The sequence below is a fragment of the Mustelus asterias genome, chromosome 23 (assembly GCF_964213995.1).
Source record: "Mustelus asterias chromosome 23, sMusAst1.hap1.1, whole genome shotgun sequence".
Lineage (NCBI taxonomy): Eukaryota > Metazoa > Chordata > Chondrichthyes > Carcharhiniformes > Triakidae > Mustelus > Mustelus asterias.
This window is the reverse complement of record NC_135823.1, coordinates 19509828-19527779: the sequence shown is the minus strand read 5'-3', so window position 1 is coordinate 19527779 and position 17952 is coordinate 19509828. Positions and strand designations below refer to the sequence as shown.

General features: G+C 45.5%; 1 protein-coding gene across 1 annotated transcript in view; it reads right to left on the bottom strand.

The window, feature by feature from the left end:
- Positions 1 to 966: 966 nt before the first annotated feature.
- Positions 967 to 17952, bottom strand: part of grifin (galectin-related inter-fiber protein) — a 40250-nt gene continuing 23264 nt past the window's right edge. Inside the window, exons 3-4 of the mRNA XM_078239792.1 lie at positions 9757 to 9919; positions 967 to 1663 (exon numbers count right to left, since the gene is read on the bottom strand). Coding sequence (XP_078095918.1) covers positions 1499 to 1663; positions 9757 to 9919 — 328 coding nt within the window. The 3' untranslated portion in view covers positions 967 to 1498. The remainder of the gene's footprint in view (positions 1664 to 9756; positions 9920 to 17952) is intronic.

Here is a 17952-nt window from a genome sequence, read left to right as displayed (position 1 = left end):
GAGTTTTGGTTGAGTGCCAAATTCTCCATTCGCACTTGCAGTGGGATGAGATCGGAGAATCCCGTCCACAGTCTGCTCAATTCAACACTCAATCCAGCACTTAATTCATTCACTCCCTCTGCCCTGGTGCACCATGGTATCAGTCTGTACCATCTACAAAATGCACGGCAGTAACTCGCCAAGCCTTCCTCAGCACCACTTTACCAACCTATAGCCTCGATCACTTAGATGGACAAGGGATGGGAACACCATCACCTGCAAGTTCCCCTCCAAATCACCGGATTGGATTTTCCAGTCGCGCCCGCCCCAGGACTGGAAATTCCTGTTCGAGTTCAATGGACCTTTAAATGGTCTGTCAAAATTTTCCCACCCACCTGCAATGATTCCTTCAGTGGGCGGGACCATAAAAATTTACCTCTGGGCGGCACGGTGGCACAGTGTTTAACACTGCTGCCTAACAGCGGCAGGGACCCGAGTTCCATTCCAGCTTCGGGTCACTGTCTGTGTGGAGTTTGCACATTCTTCCCGTGTCTGCGTGGGTTTCCTCCGGGTGCTCCAGTTTTCTCCCACAGTCCAAAGATGTACAGGTTAGATTGATTGGCCATGCTGAATTGTCCCTTAGTGTCGGGGGGATTAGCAGGGTAAATACATTGGGTTACAGGGATAGGGGCTGGATGGGATTGTGGTCGGTGCAGGCTTGATGGACCGAATAGCCTCCTTCAGCACTGTAAGGATCCTATGATTCTAAGATGATTCTATAACCATCAGTCCTTCACTGTCACACAATCTTGACACTCCTTACTGAGCAATAGGAATACCTTCATCACATTGACTCCACAAGGCTTCAGGAAGAAGATCACATTCAATACCTTCTCATGAACAACTGGGGGTGGACAACAAACACTGTCTTTGCTAACGATGCCCATATAGCAAAAATGAATAAAGTCTCTAGACAGGTTAGAATTCAATCCAAAATGTTCCTTTATATTCTTGAGACGCATTTTAATTTATACCACATGCACAAAGTACTGTTGATAATTGAACTTAAGATCTAATGAACAAAAATTTCCAATTCCTTATATGGGAAGGAAATTGATGTTCTTTCAATAATGTGCAACAATCAATGTGAAATCAAATTCATAAACTGGTTAGTTATTGTAATAAGTGTCTTTTACAATTATTGTTCCTTTGCTCTAATCAGGAGCAAGTTTTCTCTTAAAGCCCGTTTATTTAATGAATATTTTAGTGATGCTAGGAGAAACGGATTGCAAATTTAAGTGTAAGAATTCTGTCAACAATGCATGAGCCACGGGAGGTTTTTGACCTTTTGGAATACATGAACATCTGTTATCGATCTTGCTAAGATACACATTTTCATTCAGACTGACAATTCATAAGTAGGCTTTCTTTTTAGGAACTCTGTACAGTCTGACATTCAAATTTCCACAGCTCTTTAGTTTGACGTGTGGGCATCTGGCGTCTTGTCTTTTCAGGACGTTTAGGTAAAGGCCCTTTTGGTGAATTCTACAGAGCAAATGTTGACATCATCTAGCACCTGCAACTTGGTGATGGAGTTGAGTTCCTCCAAGCGATGTTTGAACTGACAGACCGCAGTTCCGTCAAGCAAAACATGGAAATATTCTTCATCGGAATAGATATCAACCTATCATACAAACAGAATTAAACAGGTGAACCATGGAAGCTGAGGGAAGAATGTCATAGAGTTATACAGCACAGAAAAGGCCCTTCTGCCACTAAAGTCGCGCTAATCCCATTTTCCTACACTTGTCCCATTTCCTTGAATGTTATAATATTTCAAGTGCTCATCCAAATATTTTTTTTAAGATTGTAAGGTTTCCAGCCTCTACTACCTTCCCAGGCAGTGCATTCCCGATTCCCACCACCTCTGAGTGAAATTTTGTTTTCTCAAATCCTCTCTGAATCTCCTGCCCCTTACTCTAAAATGATGCGCCCTCATGATTGGCCATTAATTAAGCCCAAAGTGTAAAGTTTCTCAAGTTCATCTGATGGACAGAAGGCCGGATTTTAACCCAGCTGGCTCTGGGTGAAGGTGACTCATTAAAATGGCAGCCTGGGGGAATTGTGCTCACTTCCCAGCATGCTATGCCCTCCATCATTTTTACCAAGCTCAAAATATGCAAAAGGGACATCTGTCGATGTTGAGTGCATGTGGGCCCACTTTACATTCAACCAGTATAGCCACACGATGTCGTTAATGCTAGGGCTCAAAGTTAACTCAGAATTTGTCTAGAACCGACTGGAATTATAATGTGTTGATTGAGGCCAAAGTAAATATCCTCATTTAGCTTTCCTGAGGATTCTTGAGACTGTATTGAAATGCTCCCTCAGGGTCTGCATCAAGTCCTTGATCCTTTCAGGCACTCATCTCAGTGCCTGCATCTGCCTCGGGCTGGGACAAAGCACTGCCAAATGCGAACAAGCTCTGGGACTTAAAATGGTTTGGGATGCGTGTTTAACTCTCCACATGTGTTTCTTGACTGCTCAGAGTTAGGATTGGACCTGAAGCAGGCAGGTATGAACCAGGTGGGCCAAATGGCCTGTTTCAGTAGTTCTATATTGTGATGAAACTGTGCCTTTAAGAAATGTATTCATATCATGTTTCTTGTGATGGGACATATTTAAAATTCAGCTCTGGTTTACAAGGTGCCAATTTATCTGCACCAGGCAGCTCACATGCTGAGAATGCAAGGGAATGATTGACTTTAGTTAGGGATGTTTTTTTTAAATCTGAGTTATTGCATTTTTGTTTATTTGATTTTTTCCCCTGGGGTTTCAGAGTAGGGTTTGATTATGTTGATTGAGAGATTCATGTGCCAATGGGAGGAATTAAGCTTACATTCAGAGTTTCTGCCTGCTTCTGAAAGAAGCAAGAGGTGTCTTTCTGTTTCTCTCTCTCTGGAGGCTGCTGTTTGGGGCTGTCAGAAGATAGATGTTTCTCTGTCTCTCTCTATTTCTAGAGGTGTTCAAAAGGCTCTCAGACTGTTAACAAGTACACACACGTAAGACTATGTAGTTTGCTAACTGTTTTTGAAGAGAGGTTTTAAGTCTATAAGAGGAATATTCCTTGAATTGGAACTCATAGGGATAGGTTAGCAGCTAAGAATTGTATCTTGTCATGTTTAAGTATTTCAATCAGTAAAAATTAAACTAATTCATTCATTATAGTTAAACTGTATTGTTAAATAAAATTTGTTTTGCTAAAAGCTTCCTTGTGTGTCAATAGAATCACACAGAGTGAAACACCATATCCTAACATTAATGACAAAATAGCAAATAGTTGGGGTCTAGTCTAACTTTATAACATACCTTGGGGTTTCTGACCTTGTACCTCAACAAAATATGCAGTGATGGAGAACATATGAATGCTGGAAGCCTGAACAATATCAGAACTCTTGACCTTCATTATTAATCCACCAACCCCATGAATAGCACCCCACCTCCACCCCGCATCCCCATTGACATTCGATAATCCTATCTAGTGACTATTCTGGTTAACCATGCTAATTCTGACAAAGAGTCGCACTCTAAAGCTCTCACTTCCAGATGCTAATGGACCTGATCTGCATTTCCAGCAATTTCTGTTTGTGGGGAATGGTACCATGTTTCATTGTGATGAGATTGTGTTGTCATGGTAATTTTGCAGTGCGTTCAACTCAGTTCCTATTTGGCCTTTTAACTCTAAAAAATGTGGCCGTGCTTTAAAGAAAAATGTGCCCTGTAATTTCAATGGTCACTGAGGGTCTTATTTCTGTAACTGTTGGATCATCCATGTTATTGCTCATGGGTCGATCTGTAGCAATGGTTGCGATATTCAACTGCTTACCTGCCCTGTTTCTTTAAGCCAAGAGATTTCAATAGCTAAATCCAGGTAATTTAATCTATATATAAACTGCTGAAGGAGGTCTTGTGGTGCAGTGGGCAGGGTCCCTGCTTCTCAGCCAGAGGCTTTGGGTTCAATGCCCACTCCAAGACTTGATGGCCGATGAGGTCAAACAAATGGCAAATGGGACTAGTTCCGTTTAGGAAATCCAGTCGGCATGGACGAATTGGGCCAAAGGGCCCTGTTTCCCTGTTTCTGTGCTGTATATCTATATGACTCTATGGCTCTATGTATATATCTCTATGACTCTATGACTCTCTAAACAGGCTGAATACCAATTTGTAAATACTGCCAACACACACCAGGTGTGCAGGTTAGGTGGATTGGCCATGCTAAATTCCCTTTACTGTCCCAAGATGTGTAGGTTAGGGGGATTAGAGGGATAAAAACTTGGGGTTACAGGGAACAGGTTTGGGTGGAATTGCCCCTTCGTGTCAAGGGGATTACGTGGGGTTACAAGGGTAGGGCCGGGTGGGATTGTTGTCGGTGCAGACTCGATGGGCTGAATGGCCTCCTTCTGCACTGTAGGGATTTGATGATTCCTGGTCAGCCTTATGATAAATAAATAATAATAAATGTTTATTTATTAGTCACAAGTAAGGCTTTCATTAATACTGCAGTGAAGTTACTGTGAAATTTCCCTAGTCGCCACATTCCAGCACCTGTTCGGGTCAATGCACCTAACCAGCACACCTTTCAGACTGTGGGAGGAAACCAGAGCGTCCAGAGAAAACCCATGTAGACATGGGGAGAACGTGCAAACTCCACACAGACAGTGACCCAAGCCGAGAATCGAACCCGGCTCCCTGGCGCTGTGAGGTAGCAGTGCTAACCGCTGTGTCACCGTGTCGCCGTAGCACCATGGGTCAGAGCTGACTCCAGGCAGAGAACTGAAGAAAGAAAAGATGAATTGCTGAGGTTGCTGATAGGGCCATTGTGCATGCTTTAAAATTGAAGGCTCCTTGCCAATGATTATCTTTCTTTTTCTTTATTAATGGCTTGAAATCTGTTGCATTCGAAGTAAGATATTGACAATCTGATTGATATATGCTAGACACAAGACAGTAATCCATATAGATGGTGATGCAGGCATTAATTATCACTTTATTGTAGTCTTAAAACATCAAAAGGCTTTGTTAGCTACAGCTTGTCTCAGTTGTGAGTAGCCCTGCTGCTGAGTCAGAGAGCCCATGTGTCAAACCCACCTCCACAGCTTGTCAAAGCTGACATTTCTGTGCAGCACGCAGGGGCTCAGTACTGCTGCAGATACTCTGGGTGGAATTTAGACTTGTTGCGTGTTGAGGCCTCTGAAGTTAGGCCTGGTATGTGCTTGGTGGTGGCCTCCCAACGGCAGGCCGGGGATGGTGGTGGATGGTTTGGGGTGCCAAGGAAAACTCCTTTCACCCCCTCCTGGTGCTTGGAATACCAGGGGTACTGTCGAAGATTATCCTGTGAAGATGTCCCCCCGCCCCACCACAACCATGGCCTTGCAGCTGTGGTCACACTTCCATTTAATCATTACAGAGGCTGCCTCTATCTTGGTTTCTAACCTAACTGGGTGGCGCCATCACAGCCTCGCGTCATCCGGTTGGTCCTCCTTTGCGGACTCTATCCGCCATCCCTCATCGTATAGGGTTTCTGGAGGCCGGCTGCCAACTGGCTGCTTCTGGGAAGGTCAAACAGGTGGGCCGACCTCGGAGACCATTGGGAATCCACATCTGCTCCTGATGCTCCAGAATATTCTAAGAGGAGAATATTCCACCCATGGATGCAAGATTAAACATAAGGGATTGGGGACAGAAAGCATGAAAAAACACCCTTGCACAGATAGTTGTGAGTCTTTGATACAGCAGTGGTCAAAGGAAAGACCTATAGCCTAGGCCCTCAATTTCCTCAATCTATAGCACAAATTTCACTAAAAAGATCGATTAAATTAGTATTTAGAACATAGAACAGCACAGAACAGGAACAGGTCCTTTGGCCCACCATGTTGTGCCGAACATGACACCAAATTAAACCAACCCCTTCTGCCTGCCCTTGGTCCATATCCCTCTATTCTTTGCATATCCATGTGCTTTTCTAAATGCCCCTTAAATACCTCTATCATATCTGCCTCCACAAGCACACCTGGCAGCGCATTCCAGATACCTACCACTCTCTGTGTAAAAAACCTCCCCCTCATATCTCCTTTGAACTTTGCCCTCTCTCACCTTAAGTGCATTTGACGCCTTATGGGGAAATGACCCCCATCCCGCCAGCCACGGGAATCACAGTGGGCGGGGGGGGGGGGGGGGGGGGGGGGGGGGGGGGGGCGACCATGCAAAGTTCCGTTGACGTTGGGCGGGATTTTCCGATTTTGGGGCAAGCGCGGCCGGAAAATCCCGCCCAATATCACTCATGCCTTGTTAACGTTCTGAACGTGGGTTTTTTTATTCAGAAGCTGTGATGATTGACCTGCCCAGCACCCATGAGGTTTAATCCCACAGGATTACCTCACCTAATGGCTGTATTCCTGAGAATTTTTGCACTTTGGGAAAATTAGACCAATGTATAACTGCTTCCTCAGTTGCCTGGCTCAACCAGAAATGAAAAGTTGGAGGGATAGCTTCCCGAACACTGAATTCGTAGCTGTTCTTCCATCTCTCCCCCGCCTCTCCTGCCACTGTTATGAGTCTGATACATTCCTCCACAAGGTCACAGTCCCATCTCATTCCTTCTACTGTTTTTGTCTCATCTTCCCAGTGAGAGTGCTTCTCCATTCCATGGGTGAGGAGGAGGAACAGTAGAATCATAGAATCCCTACAGTGCAGAAGGAGGTCATTCGGCCCATTGAGTCTGCACTGACCACAATCCCACCCAAGCCCTATCCACATAACTCCATATATTTACCTTAGCTAGTCCCTCTGATACTAAGGGGCAATTTAGCATGGTCAATCCACCTAACCCACACATCTTTGGATTGTGGGAGGAAACTGGAGCACTCAGAGGAAACCCATGCAGACACGGGGAGAATGTGCAAACTCCACACAGAAGTGACCCAAGCCGAGAATCAAACCCAGGTTCCTGGCGCTGTGAGACAGCGGTGCTAACCACTGTACCACCGTGCCGTGGTAATAGCCTATGAAAGCTGCAGCAAAAGGACCACGTGACAGAAGTTCATTATGTACATCTTTCCACAATGTATCTACAGGCAGTTCAGGTTCTTCAAAAGCCTCTCATGCAAGTTTCTTTGTGAAGATTGTCAACCTTGCTCCAATGCCAGAAGAGCTGTCATTAAAGTTTTATAGTTTTTTTACCAGTGTCACAAGTAGGCTTATATTAATACTGCAATTAAGTTACTGTGAAAATCCCCTCGTCGCCACACTCTGGTGCCTGTTCGGGTACACTGAGGGAGAATTTAACATGACCAATGTACCTAACCAGCACGTCTTTTGGACTGTGGGAGGAAACCAGAGAACCCGGAGGAAACCCACGCAGACACGGGGAGAACGTGCAGACTTCCACATAGACAGTGACCCAAGCCGGGAATCGAATCCACGTCCCTGGCGCTGTGAGGCAGCAGTGCTAGCCCCTGTGCCACTGTGCCACCTTTTGTGCCATCGTGCCACAAAGTAATCGCTGCTATTGATTTTCTGTTGGCATCAAAATGACCCAGGAGTCATAGAACATAGAACATAGAACAGCACAGCACAGAACAGGCCCTTCAGCCCACGATGTTGTGCCGAGCTTTATCTGAAACCAAGATCAAGCTATCCCACTCCCTATCATCCTGGTGTGCTCCATGTGCCTATCCAATAACCGCTTAAATGTTCCTAAAGTATCTGACTCCACTATCACTGCAGGCAGTCCATTCCACACCCCAACCACTCTCTGCGTAAAGAACCTACCTCTGATATCCTTCCTATATCTCCCACCATGAAGCCTATAGTTATGCCCCCTTGTAATAGCTCCATCCACCCGAGGAAATAATCTTTGAACGTTCACTCTATCTATCCCCTTCATCATTTTATAAGCCTCTATTAAGTCTCCCCTCTGCCTCCTCCGCTCCAGAGAGAACAGCCCTAGCTCCCTCAACCTTTCCTCATAAGACCTACCCTCCAAACCAGGCAGCATCCTGGTAAATCTCCTCTGCACTCTTTCCAGCGCTTCTACATCCTTCTTATAGTGAGGTGACCAGAACTGCACACAATATTCCAAATGTCATCTCACCAAGGTCCTGTACAGTTGCAGCATAACTCCACGGCTCTTAAACTCCAACCCCCTGTTAATAAAAGCTAACACACTATAGGCCTTCTTCACAGCTCTATCCACTTGAGTGGCAACCTTTAGAGATCTGTGGATATGGACCCCAAGATCTCTCTGTTCCTCCACAGCCTTCAGAACCCTACCTTTGACCCTGTAATCCACATTTAAATTAGTCCTACCAAAATGAATCACCTCACATTTATCAGGGTCAAACTCCATTTGCCATTTTTCAGCCCAGCTTTGCATCCTATCTATGTCTCTTTGCAGCCTACAACAGCCCTCCACCTCATCCACTACTCCACCAGTCATAGAATCATAGAATCCCTATAGTGCAGAAGAGGCCATTTGGCCCATCGAGTCTATATTGACTCTCTGACAGAGTAACTTACCCATGTCTTTTCCCTCGCCCTTTCCCTGGAACCCCACACATTTACCATAGCTAATTCCCCTAACCTACGCATCTTTAGTCTTGGTGCCCACTGTTTCCGCCCATTATTAATCGGGTTTGTAGACCTCCTCTGAAGAAATAATCACAGCCCTGTCGTAAGGTGTTCCCGCCACCCTCCCCCGCCCCCCACCCCCGTCACAGCCAGCAGCTGAACTATGACCCTCATATACTCTAGCTAAGAGGAACCTCCTGTAAACACGTTCTGAGTTCAAGAGAGGCGCTACTGAAATGCAAACCTTTCTTTAGCTCCCTCTGATGTAAGTTGGTGTAACTTTCTGATGCAATATTTGCCATTGTTGGAAATTGAGGCCAACGTTAATGAATGCATTCATATTGGAAGGAGAGAGTAAGATGGGAAAGAGAGCAGGCCAAGGAAATTACAACTACAGGTTGCATTACATGAAAGTGGCCCGATTGGTGTGAATGGTCTGCTTTCATGCTATGATTTAAGAGTAATACTTTGACTACTTCAGTGGATCCAACATGGATTGAGGATCAATGATGAGACTGATAGATTCATGATGGTGCATTGTTGTACAGAAGTGGGGTGTGGTCATAGTGACTGAGGTTAGTGCACCATTTCGATCAACCCGAGAGGGCAACTGAGGATTGGGGAATGGAATCCAGCAAGGGGAGGCAGTAGCATAGTGGCACTGTCATTAGACTAGTAATCCAAAGATTCAGAGTAATTCTCTGGAGACTTGGGTTCGAATCATGCCACGGCAGATGATGAAATTTGAATTCAATAATAATCTGGAATTAAAAATCTATTGATGAACATGAAACGATTGTCACAAAGACTCATCAGGTTCACTAAAGTCCTTTAGGGAAGGAAATCTGCTGTCCTTACCCAGTCTGGCCCACGTGTGATTCCAGAGCCACAGTAATGTGGTTGACTCTTTAATGCCCTCAACGGATGGGCAATAAATGCTGGCCCAGCCAGTGATGCCCACATCCCATGAATAAATTAAAATAACTGGAGAGAGCCAAACAGGATCAACTCAGACTTTATAAGAATGTTTTGCCTCAGGCTTGAATAATACAGGTGCCTTCCCTTGAGCGAGATGCTGCAAATGTTTCACTGAAAAGAATGTTGTGGCAATTTACAAAATGTATCATTAATAACACGTTAGATGGTTACCTGGAATGGTTCTTCTACCTCAAGTGGACATGATGTGATCCGTTCCTCTTTACCCCACTTGTTAGCCAGGTAGGAATTACACACAAGCTGGGGCTCAGCAAAGCGTGGGTTAAAATGGAATGCTATTTCTTCACTTCTGTCGCACACAAAATTGATTTCAAACCTATCAGGAGAGAAAACACAGTTAGATTGTATTTGATTCTGTACTTCAATTTCCATTTGATAGTCCTGGTTAATCCTTCATTAAGGACCAATCCCTTGTTTTTCTTTGCCAATTCTCAATTTGCGCCTGTTCTCGCTGGTGCATGTTTCCATGGTGACTGGTCATTATTATTCATGTGCCAGGCTTGGCTGCCAATATCGATGAGCTGTTTAACTCTGGGGGCATCGTCCGCAAACCTGATCTAATATCCAATGACAGAACGATTGGGAAAAGCAATCATGGCTCACACGATTTGGCATGGTGGCACAGTGGTTAGCACTGCTGCCTCACAGCGCCAGGGACCCGGGTTCAATTCCCGGCCTCGGGTCACTGTCTGTGTGGAGTTTGCACGTTCTCCCTGTATCGGCGTGGGTTTCCTCCGGGTGCTCCGGTTTCCTCCCACACTCCAAAGATGTGCAGGTTAGGTGGATTGGCTGTGCTAAATTAACCTTAATGCCAAGGGGATTAGCAGGGTAAATGTGTGGGGTTACGGGAATAAGACCTAGGTGGGATTGTGGTCGGTGCAGGTTTGATGGGCTGAACGGCCTTCTCCTGCACTGTAGGGATTCTATGATTCTATGAATTCAGAGGCATTGAAACCAGTTGTTATCATCTCACTAATGCCTCACACCTCGAGAATTATGGGTTGAATTTGGCATCGGCAGGAGTGGCTCAGTCACTCACTGGGTAACTGGATCACACCATCCAATAAGCAAACATCTAAAACTGAAAGCATCATTGACAAAGTGAAAAATGCTCCAATTTGTAAACAGTAAGCCTTCCGGTGGTTGCATTACGATATTGCTTTACCACACACACACCAATTTGCAGCTTACGTACCAGCTTGCCTGGATGAGTGCGGCATCAAGGAGCCGTAGCAAAACTGGTGTCAATGGGTATCGGGGGCAAACCATCCACTGGTCATACCTGGCACAAAGGAAGATGGCTGTGGTGGTTGGAGGTCAATCATCTCAGCTCCAGGACATCACTGCAGGAGTCCCTCAGGATAGTGTCCTAGGTCCAACCATCTTCAGCTGCTTCATCAATGACCTTCCCCCCATCATAAGGTCAGAAGTGGGGATGTTCGCCGATGATTGCACAATGTTCAGCACCATTCACAACTCCTCAGATACTGAAGCAGTCCACGTTCAAATGCAACAAGACCTGGACAATATTCAGGCTTGGGCTGACAATTGGCAAGTAACATTCTCGCCACACAAGTGCAAGGCAATCACCATCTCCAACAGGAGAGAATCTAACCATTTCTGTTTGACATTCTATGGCATTGCCATTGCTAAATCCCCCACTGTCACCGTCCTTGGGGTTACCATTGACCAGAAACTGAACTGGACCAACCACATTAACACAGCGGCTGCAAGAACCGGTCAGAGGCTAGGAATACTACAGCAAGCAACTCACCTCCTGACTGTCCAAAGCCTACCCACCATCTATGAGGCACAAGTCAGGAGTTTGATGGAATGCTCTCCACTTGCCTGGATGGGTGCAGCTCCAACAGCTGCACCCATCTCAAGGGCAATTATGGTTTGGCAATAGAAACGCCTAGTTAGTGTTGTCCATGTTCTGTGAAAGAATTAAAAAGAACAACGTTCACTCCCTCCACCATTGTGCCCACTGGTAGCAGTGTGTAGCATCTACAAGATGCCTTGCAGCAACTCATCAAGTCTTCTTCAACAGCACCTTCCAAACCCATGACAAACGCCACCTAGAAGGTCAAGAGCAGCAAATGTATGGGAACATGATCACATCCTACAAAGATATATTCAAAAATCTCTGGGTCAGTGTGACGTGACTTCAGGCCACATTTCTGCATTTGAGCTGGACTTATCATACAGCACAGAGAGAGTGCTGCGCTATCAACGGTGGCATCCCTTGGATGAGATGTTAAACTGTGATCCTGTCCGGCAATCCTCTGGATGCGTATCGAACATTATGCAGTGTTATTTGGAGAAGAAGTGGAAGTTCTCCCAGAAACCCAGACAAAATTCCTACTTGCTAAAACAAAAATCAAAAATGTTGGAAATACTCAGCTGGATCTGGCAGGACCTGAAGGGAGAGAAACAGAGTTAACGATCCAGTTCTGTGACCTTACATCGGGGTGGTCTTTCTCCACTTTATATTTGATTGAACTTTTTTGAGTGAGTGTCTCAACAAACACTTTTCTCTTTGGGGGGGGCGGGGGGGGGGGGGGGGGGTGTGTGGGAGGGGTGGTTCATGAGGTTTGACCCTTCCTCATACTTAAACTCATTCCTGGTCAGAAGATTTATCGGTGTGCCCAAGAGTCTGGAGTAAGTCATTCCAGGAAGTTGTGTTGATAATTTTATGGAATAGATTTTGAACCTGCCTTGTCCTCATTGATCTCCTTGCTCATTGTAGAGACAGCCTAGTTTTCATTTCCCGAGAAATGTTTCAGCAAATCTAATCGGACAGCCACATGTTATTCATGTTATTCTTTTTTTGAGAAATTTTGATCTCTTCTCAGTTCCTTTCCACTCCTTCAGGATATTTTGCAGGAGTTTTGCTCCACACATGCCAAGTCCCCTTTATATTTTACTCAGGTTAATGTCCTATCCATGTGAACTATGTCCGTGAGTGTTAACTTAGGGGAGTCACTCCCCACCTCCCTATCCCCACAACCTCACACATTTAAAATGTAAAAAAGCCACCTAATCCATCTAACCTGCACATTTGAGAAACTAAGGGGCAATTTAGCATGGCCAATCTACCTAACCTACACATCTTTGGACACTAATGGGCAATTTAGCATGGCCAATCCACCTAACCTACACATTTTTGAACACGAAAGATCAATTTAGCATGGTCAACCCAGCTGACCTGCATACTTTTGTACTGTGAGGGGGAAACCTAAGCACCCGGAGGAAATCCATGCAGAAAAGGGGAAAACGTGCAAACGCCACACAGTCACACAAGGCCGAAATTAAACACAGGCCCCTGGCACTATGAGACAACAGTGCTAGCCACTGTGCCACTGTGCCACCATGGAGGTGGTCATGTTCCCATACATTTGCTGCTCTTGACCTTCTAGGTGGTGTTTGTCATGGGTTTGGAAGGTGCTGTTGAAGAAGACTTGATGAGTTTCTGCAAGGCATCTTGTAGATGCTACACACTGCTACCAGTGGGCACAATGGTGGAGGGAGTGAACGTTGGAACGTTGGTGGATGGGATATCAATAAAACGGGCTGTTAGTCCTGGATGGTGTTGAGCTTCTTGAGTGTTGTTGGAGCTGCACCCATCCAGGCAAGTGGGGAGTATTCCATCACACTCCTGACTTGGGTCCTTGTAGACGGTGGACAGACTTTGGGGAGTCAGGAGGTGAGTTACTTGTCATAGAATTCCTATCCTCTGACCTGCTCTTGTAGTCACTGTGCTTATATGGCTAGACCAGTTCCGATTGCCAACTGGAATTAAGTGTATTTCTGGAGGTTTTATCACATGACTTGCCCCGTGCTTCAGCCATTGGTCACCAACGCGTCCATCCTTGCAACATGGTGCCTTCTGACACCAATTTGAAAGCAAAATATTTACTACCCAATTGGATGATACTTGGTTGTCAGTCAAACAGCCTTTTTTTCCTCATTTTTAGTATTTTTATGTCTGCTGAAGGGGAACGTTTAAAGATTATGACAAAAAATAATATGTATTTTTAATGTCTCGATGATTTTTTTCTCTAGGGTCGCACACAGCAGCGATCTGGAGATTAATCTTTAAACCCTGGAGACTCCAGGCCAATCCTGGAGGGTTGGCAATCCAAGATCCAGTTTCGTTTCTGGTCTGTGCTAACACCCTCTAGAATGTTGAAAGTGGGCGAGTCAGCAATGGCAATACCATTGAATATCAAGGGGAGATGTTAGGAATCTCTCTTGTTAGAGATAGTCATTACCTGGCACTTGTGTGGCATGAATTCTTCCCTAAACTCTACGAAAAAAAAAGTTGGACAGGTTGGTCCTGTATCCATTGGAGTTTAGAAGATTGAGAGGTGATCTTAGGGCAGCATAGTGGCACAGTGGGTAGCGCTGCTGCCTCACAGTGCCAGGGACCCGGGTTTAATTCCGGCCACAGGCCACCGTCTGTGTGGAGTTTGCACATTCTCTCCGTGTCTACGTGAGTTTCCTCCGGGTGCTCCGGTTTTCTCCCACACTTCAAAGGTATGTGGGTTAGGTTGATTGGCCATGCTAAGTTGTCCCTTAGTGTCGGGGGATTAGCAGGGTAAATACATGGGGTTACAGGGATAGGGCCTGGGTGAGCCCAGTGCAGGCTTGATGGGCTGAAAGGCCTCATTCTGCATTGTAGGGATTCAATGATTCTATTGAAACATATAGGATCCTGAGGAGATTTGACAGGGTGGATGGTGAAAGGATGTTTCTCATTGTGGGAGAGACTAGAAATAGAGGACACAGTTTAAAAATTAGGGGTCTCATATTTACGATGGAAAACAAGTGGACATAGTTTAAAAAAGAAGGCATCTCCCATTTAAGATGGAGATTAGGAGATTTTTTTTCGCTAAGAGGGTCGTGAATCTTTGGAACACTCTTCCGCAGCGAGTGGTGGGGGCAGGGTCATTGAATATTCGTAAGGCAGAGGTGGATAAACTCCTGACTAACAAGGGAGTTAATAGTTATCGGGAGTAGGTGGAGAGTGGAGTTGAGGCCACAATCAGATCAGCCATGACCTTATTGAATGGCACAGCAGGCTCAAGGGGCCGAATGGCCTACTCTTAATTAGTAAGTTTATATGTAATTAACACAATGGTGCGAAACTGTCTCATATCACCCTACGCTGCTTGATGTATATTTCATATACTTGATTTATCTCAGAGAAAAGCACAGATGACACTAATTTCTAATTGTGAAGGAACTTTATTTACATAGTTTTATATAACTCTTAAAAGGTCTACTCTCATGCCTCTAGCAGCTCCCAGTTTTTTCGGTGCTGTCTGTTTACTTATCTCTAAGTCTGCACCTAGACTCTATGGGCCCTATTTTACCATTTTTATTCTAAATAAATCTGGAACTCCTGCACAGCGGCATGTTTTTGAGTGTAATTTTCTATAACTAAGATCGGACTGCCTAAGTAATGTGTTCGAGAACTGAATTGTGAAGCAGCTGGCTTTCAGTATGGGCAGGCTTGAAACTGGGAGTGTTTCAGATCCGACATTTAGACCCGTTCTCAGGTGCCCCCATACACACTCTGCCTGAAAAATATCAGCAATTTTGAATCACGCTGCACCAGCCTGAGGGCAGGGCTTAAAGTGCCCGAAATCCTGCAGCTCCGATCGGTGCCCCCAACTGCGCATGTGCAGAAAAAAAATGATAGAATGCTGCTCCCCTGCCACATTGCTCCCGGGCTGGATAACGCCTCCCCCTGGACCCACAGACATTGCCCCACCCCCACAACACTACTGACCCCCTTATCCCCCCGACCCTCCGTCACCCAGACTGATCATAGCCCCTTGCCTCCCTTTCCCCTTCACTGATCTCAGGCAGGGTGGCAGCGAACCCCCCCCCGCCCCCCCCCCCCCCCCCCCCCCCCCCCCCACCACCACAACCGATCTCAAGCAGAGAGCCGTCGGATGCTCAGCACTTACCTTCTCACTAACTGGAGCGCCCCGAATCAGACTTTTGTGGAGCATGTCTGTTTTGCACCAATTCCGAATGGGCGAACGCAATGGTAAAGGGGGAAGTGCCGGTAAGGTTGGGCGTGCAGCCCATTAAGTCAATTTAAATGCATGCAATTTCGCATTTCAGGCGCGGTCCCGATCGCGGCCATTTTCGGGCCTTGGTAAAGGGGAAACTGGCGCGGAGGCAGGTGTGGATCGCATGGATCGCCTCATGCCCAACTTTAGCAAGTTTTCAAGCCCGAAAACGGGTGCAACTTGATGATAAAATCGGGCCCCGCATAGTGACCATAGATTACACAATCAAACACAGGTCAATTGAACAATTGAACACCACACTGCTCTTGCTACGATCAGCTAGTTCACTAAATACATATGTTGATCCAGGAACTGCTACTCTTTTTTAAGATATTCCTGGGCCACTTGGTAGTCCAGAACTTGGGTATTGCTAGAAAAAGCAGATATCCTGTCAAATCTTTTTCTCTTGTACTCATCAGGAACTCGCAAGAAAACCAAATCTCTTTGTCGGCTCTGATTCCACATGGTAATGCCTTGAGCAATTGGAGACATCCTGCCTGGTTTGATTTTAAGCAAAAGCTTTGCAGTTAGAGTCATAGAGGTTTACATCATGGAAACAGGCCCTTCAGCCCAACTTGTCCATGCCGCCCTTTCTTTTTTAAAACCCCTAAGCTAATCCCAAATGCCTGCATTTGGCCCATATCCCTCTAAACCCATCTTACCCATGTAACTATCTAAATGCTTTTTAAAAGACAAAACTGTACCCGCCTCTACTACTACCTCTGGCAGCTTGTTCCAGACACTCACCACCCTCTGTGTGAAAAAATTGCTCCTTGGGACACTTTTGTATCTCTCCCCTCTCACCTTAAACCTATGCCCTCTAGTTTTAGACTCCCCTACCTTTGGGAAAAGATATTGACTATCTAGCTGATCTGTGCCCCTCATTATTTTATAGACCTCTATAAGATCACCCCTCAGCCTCCTACGCTCCAGAGAAAAAAATCTCAGTCTATCCAGCCTCTCCTTATAACTCAACCCATCAAGTCCCGGTAGCATTCTAGTAAATCTTTTCTGCACTCTTTTTAGTTTAATAATATCCTTTCTATAATAAGGTGACCAGAATTGCACACAGTATTCCAAGTGTGGCCTTACCAATGTCTTGTACAACTTCAACAAGACATTCGAACTCCTGTATTCAATGTTCTGACCGATGAAACCAAGCATGCCGAATGCCTTCTTCACCACTCTGTCCACCTGTGACTCACTTTCAAGGAGCTATGGCCCTGTACCCCTAGATCTCTTTGTTCTGTAACTCTCCCTAATGCTCTACCATTAACTGAATAAGTCCTGCCCTGGTTCAATCTACCAAAATGCATCACCTCGCATTTGTCTAAATTAAACTCCATCTGCCATTCGTCAGCCCACTGGCCCAATTGATCAAGATCCCGTTGCAATTGGAGATAACTTTCTTCACTGTCCACTATGCCACCAATCTTAGTGTCATCTGCAAACTTACTAACCATGCCTCCTATATTCTCATCCAAATCATTAATACAAATGACAAATAACAGTGGACCCAGCACTGATCCCTGAGGCACACCGCTGGTCTTGGGCCTCCAGTTTGAAAAACAACCCTCTACAACCACAGCCAAATTTGTATCCATTTAGATACCTCACCCTAGATCCCATGAGATTTAACCTTATGCAACAACTTACCATGCGGTACCTTGTCAAAGGGCTTGCTAAAGTCCATGTAGACAACATCATCTGCACTGCCCTCATCTACTTTCTTGGTTACCCCTTCAAAAAACTCAATCAAATTTGTGAGACATGATTTTCCACTCTGTTAACTGCACTAATCAGGCCAGGGTCTCAAGAATACCAAATCCCACTGAGAACAACAATTTATACTGCAAGAGAAGAGTGTGCTAATTGGTTGGCAAGTGGACTTTGATTGTTAGAGGCATTGTCATGGAGAATGCACCAGGGAACAGTTAACTGAAAAGCTTTTACTTAAATTCCAACCAGACAGGTTGACTCTGATTGCTCAATGCATTGCAATGGGGAATCCAATCCAATCCTGATCTTCTTTGCTCCTTTCCATCACCCACCTCCCGCCGCCAACCCTTCCGCCTCTCCCTCAGACTGGTACCGAAGGCCTAGCAGCCTGACAGCCAGTCTATCAGTGCAGGAAACAGGACGAAAAGGGTAATCAAATCTTACAGTTAAATTCAGCAGCAACTGAGTAAAACTCGTCCTGCTGGATTCTCTGATCTCACCACCCACCCCACTCCCTCCCCATCTCATCCAGCCCAATGCTCAG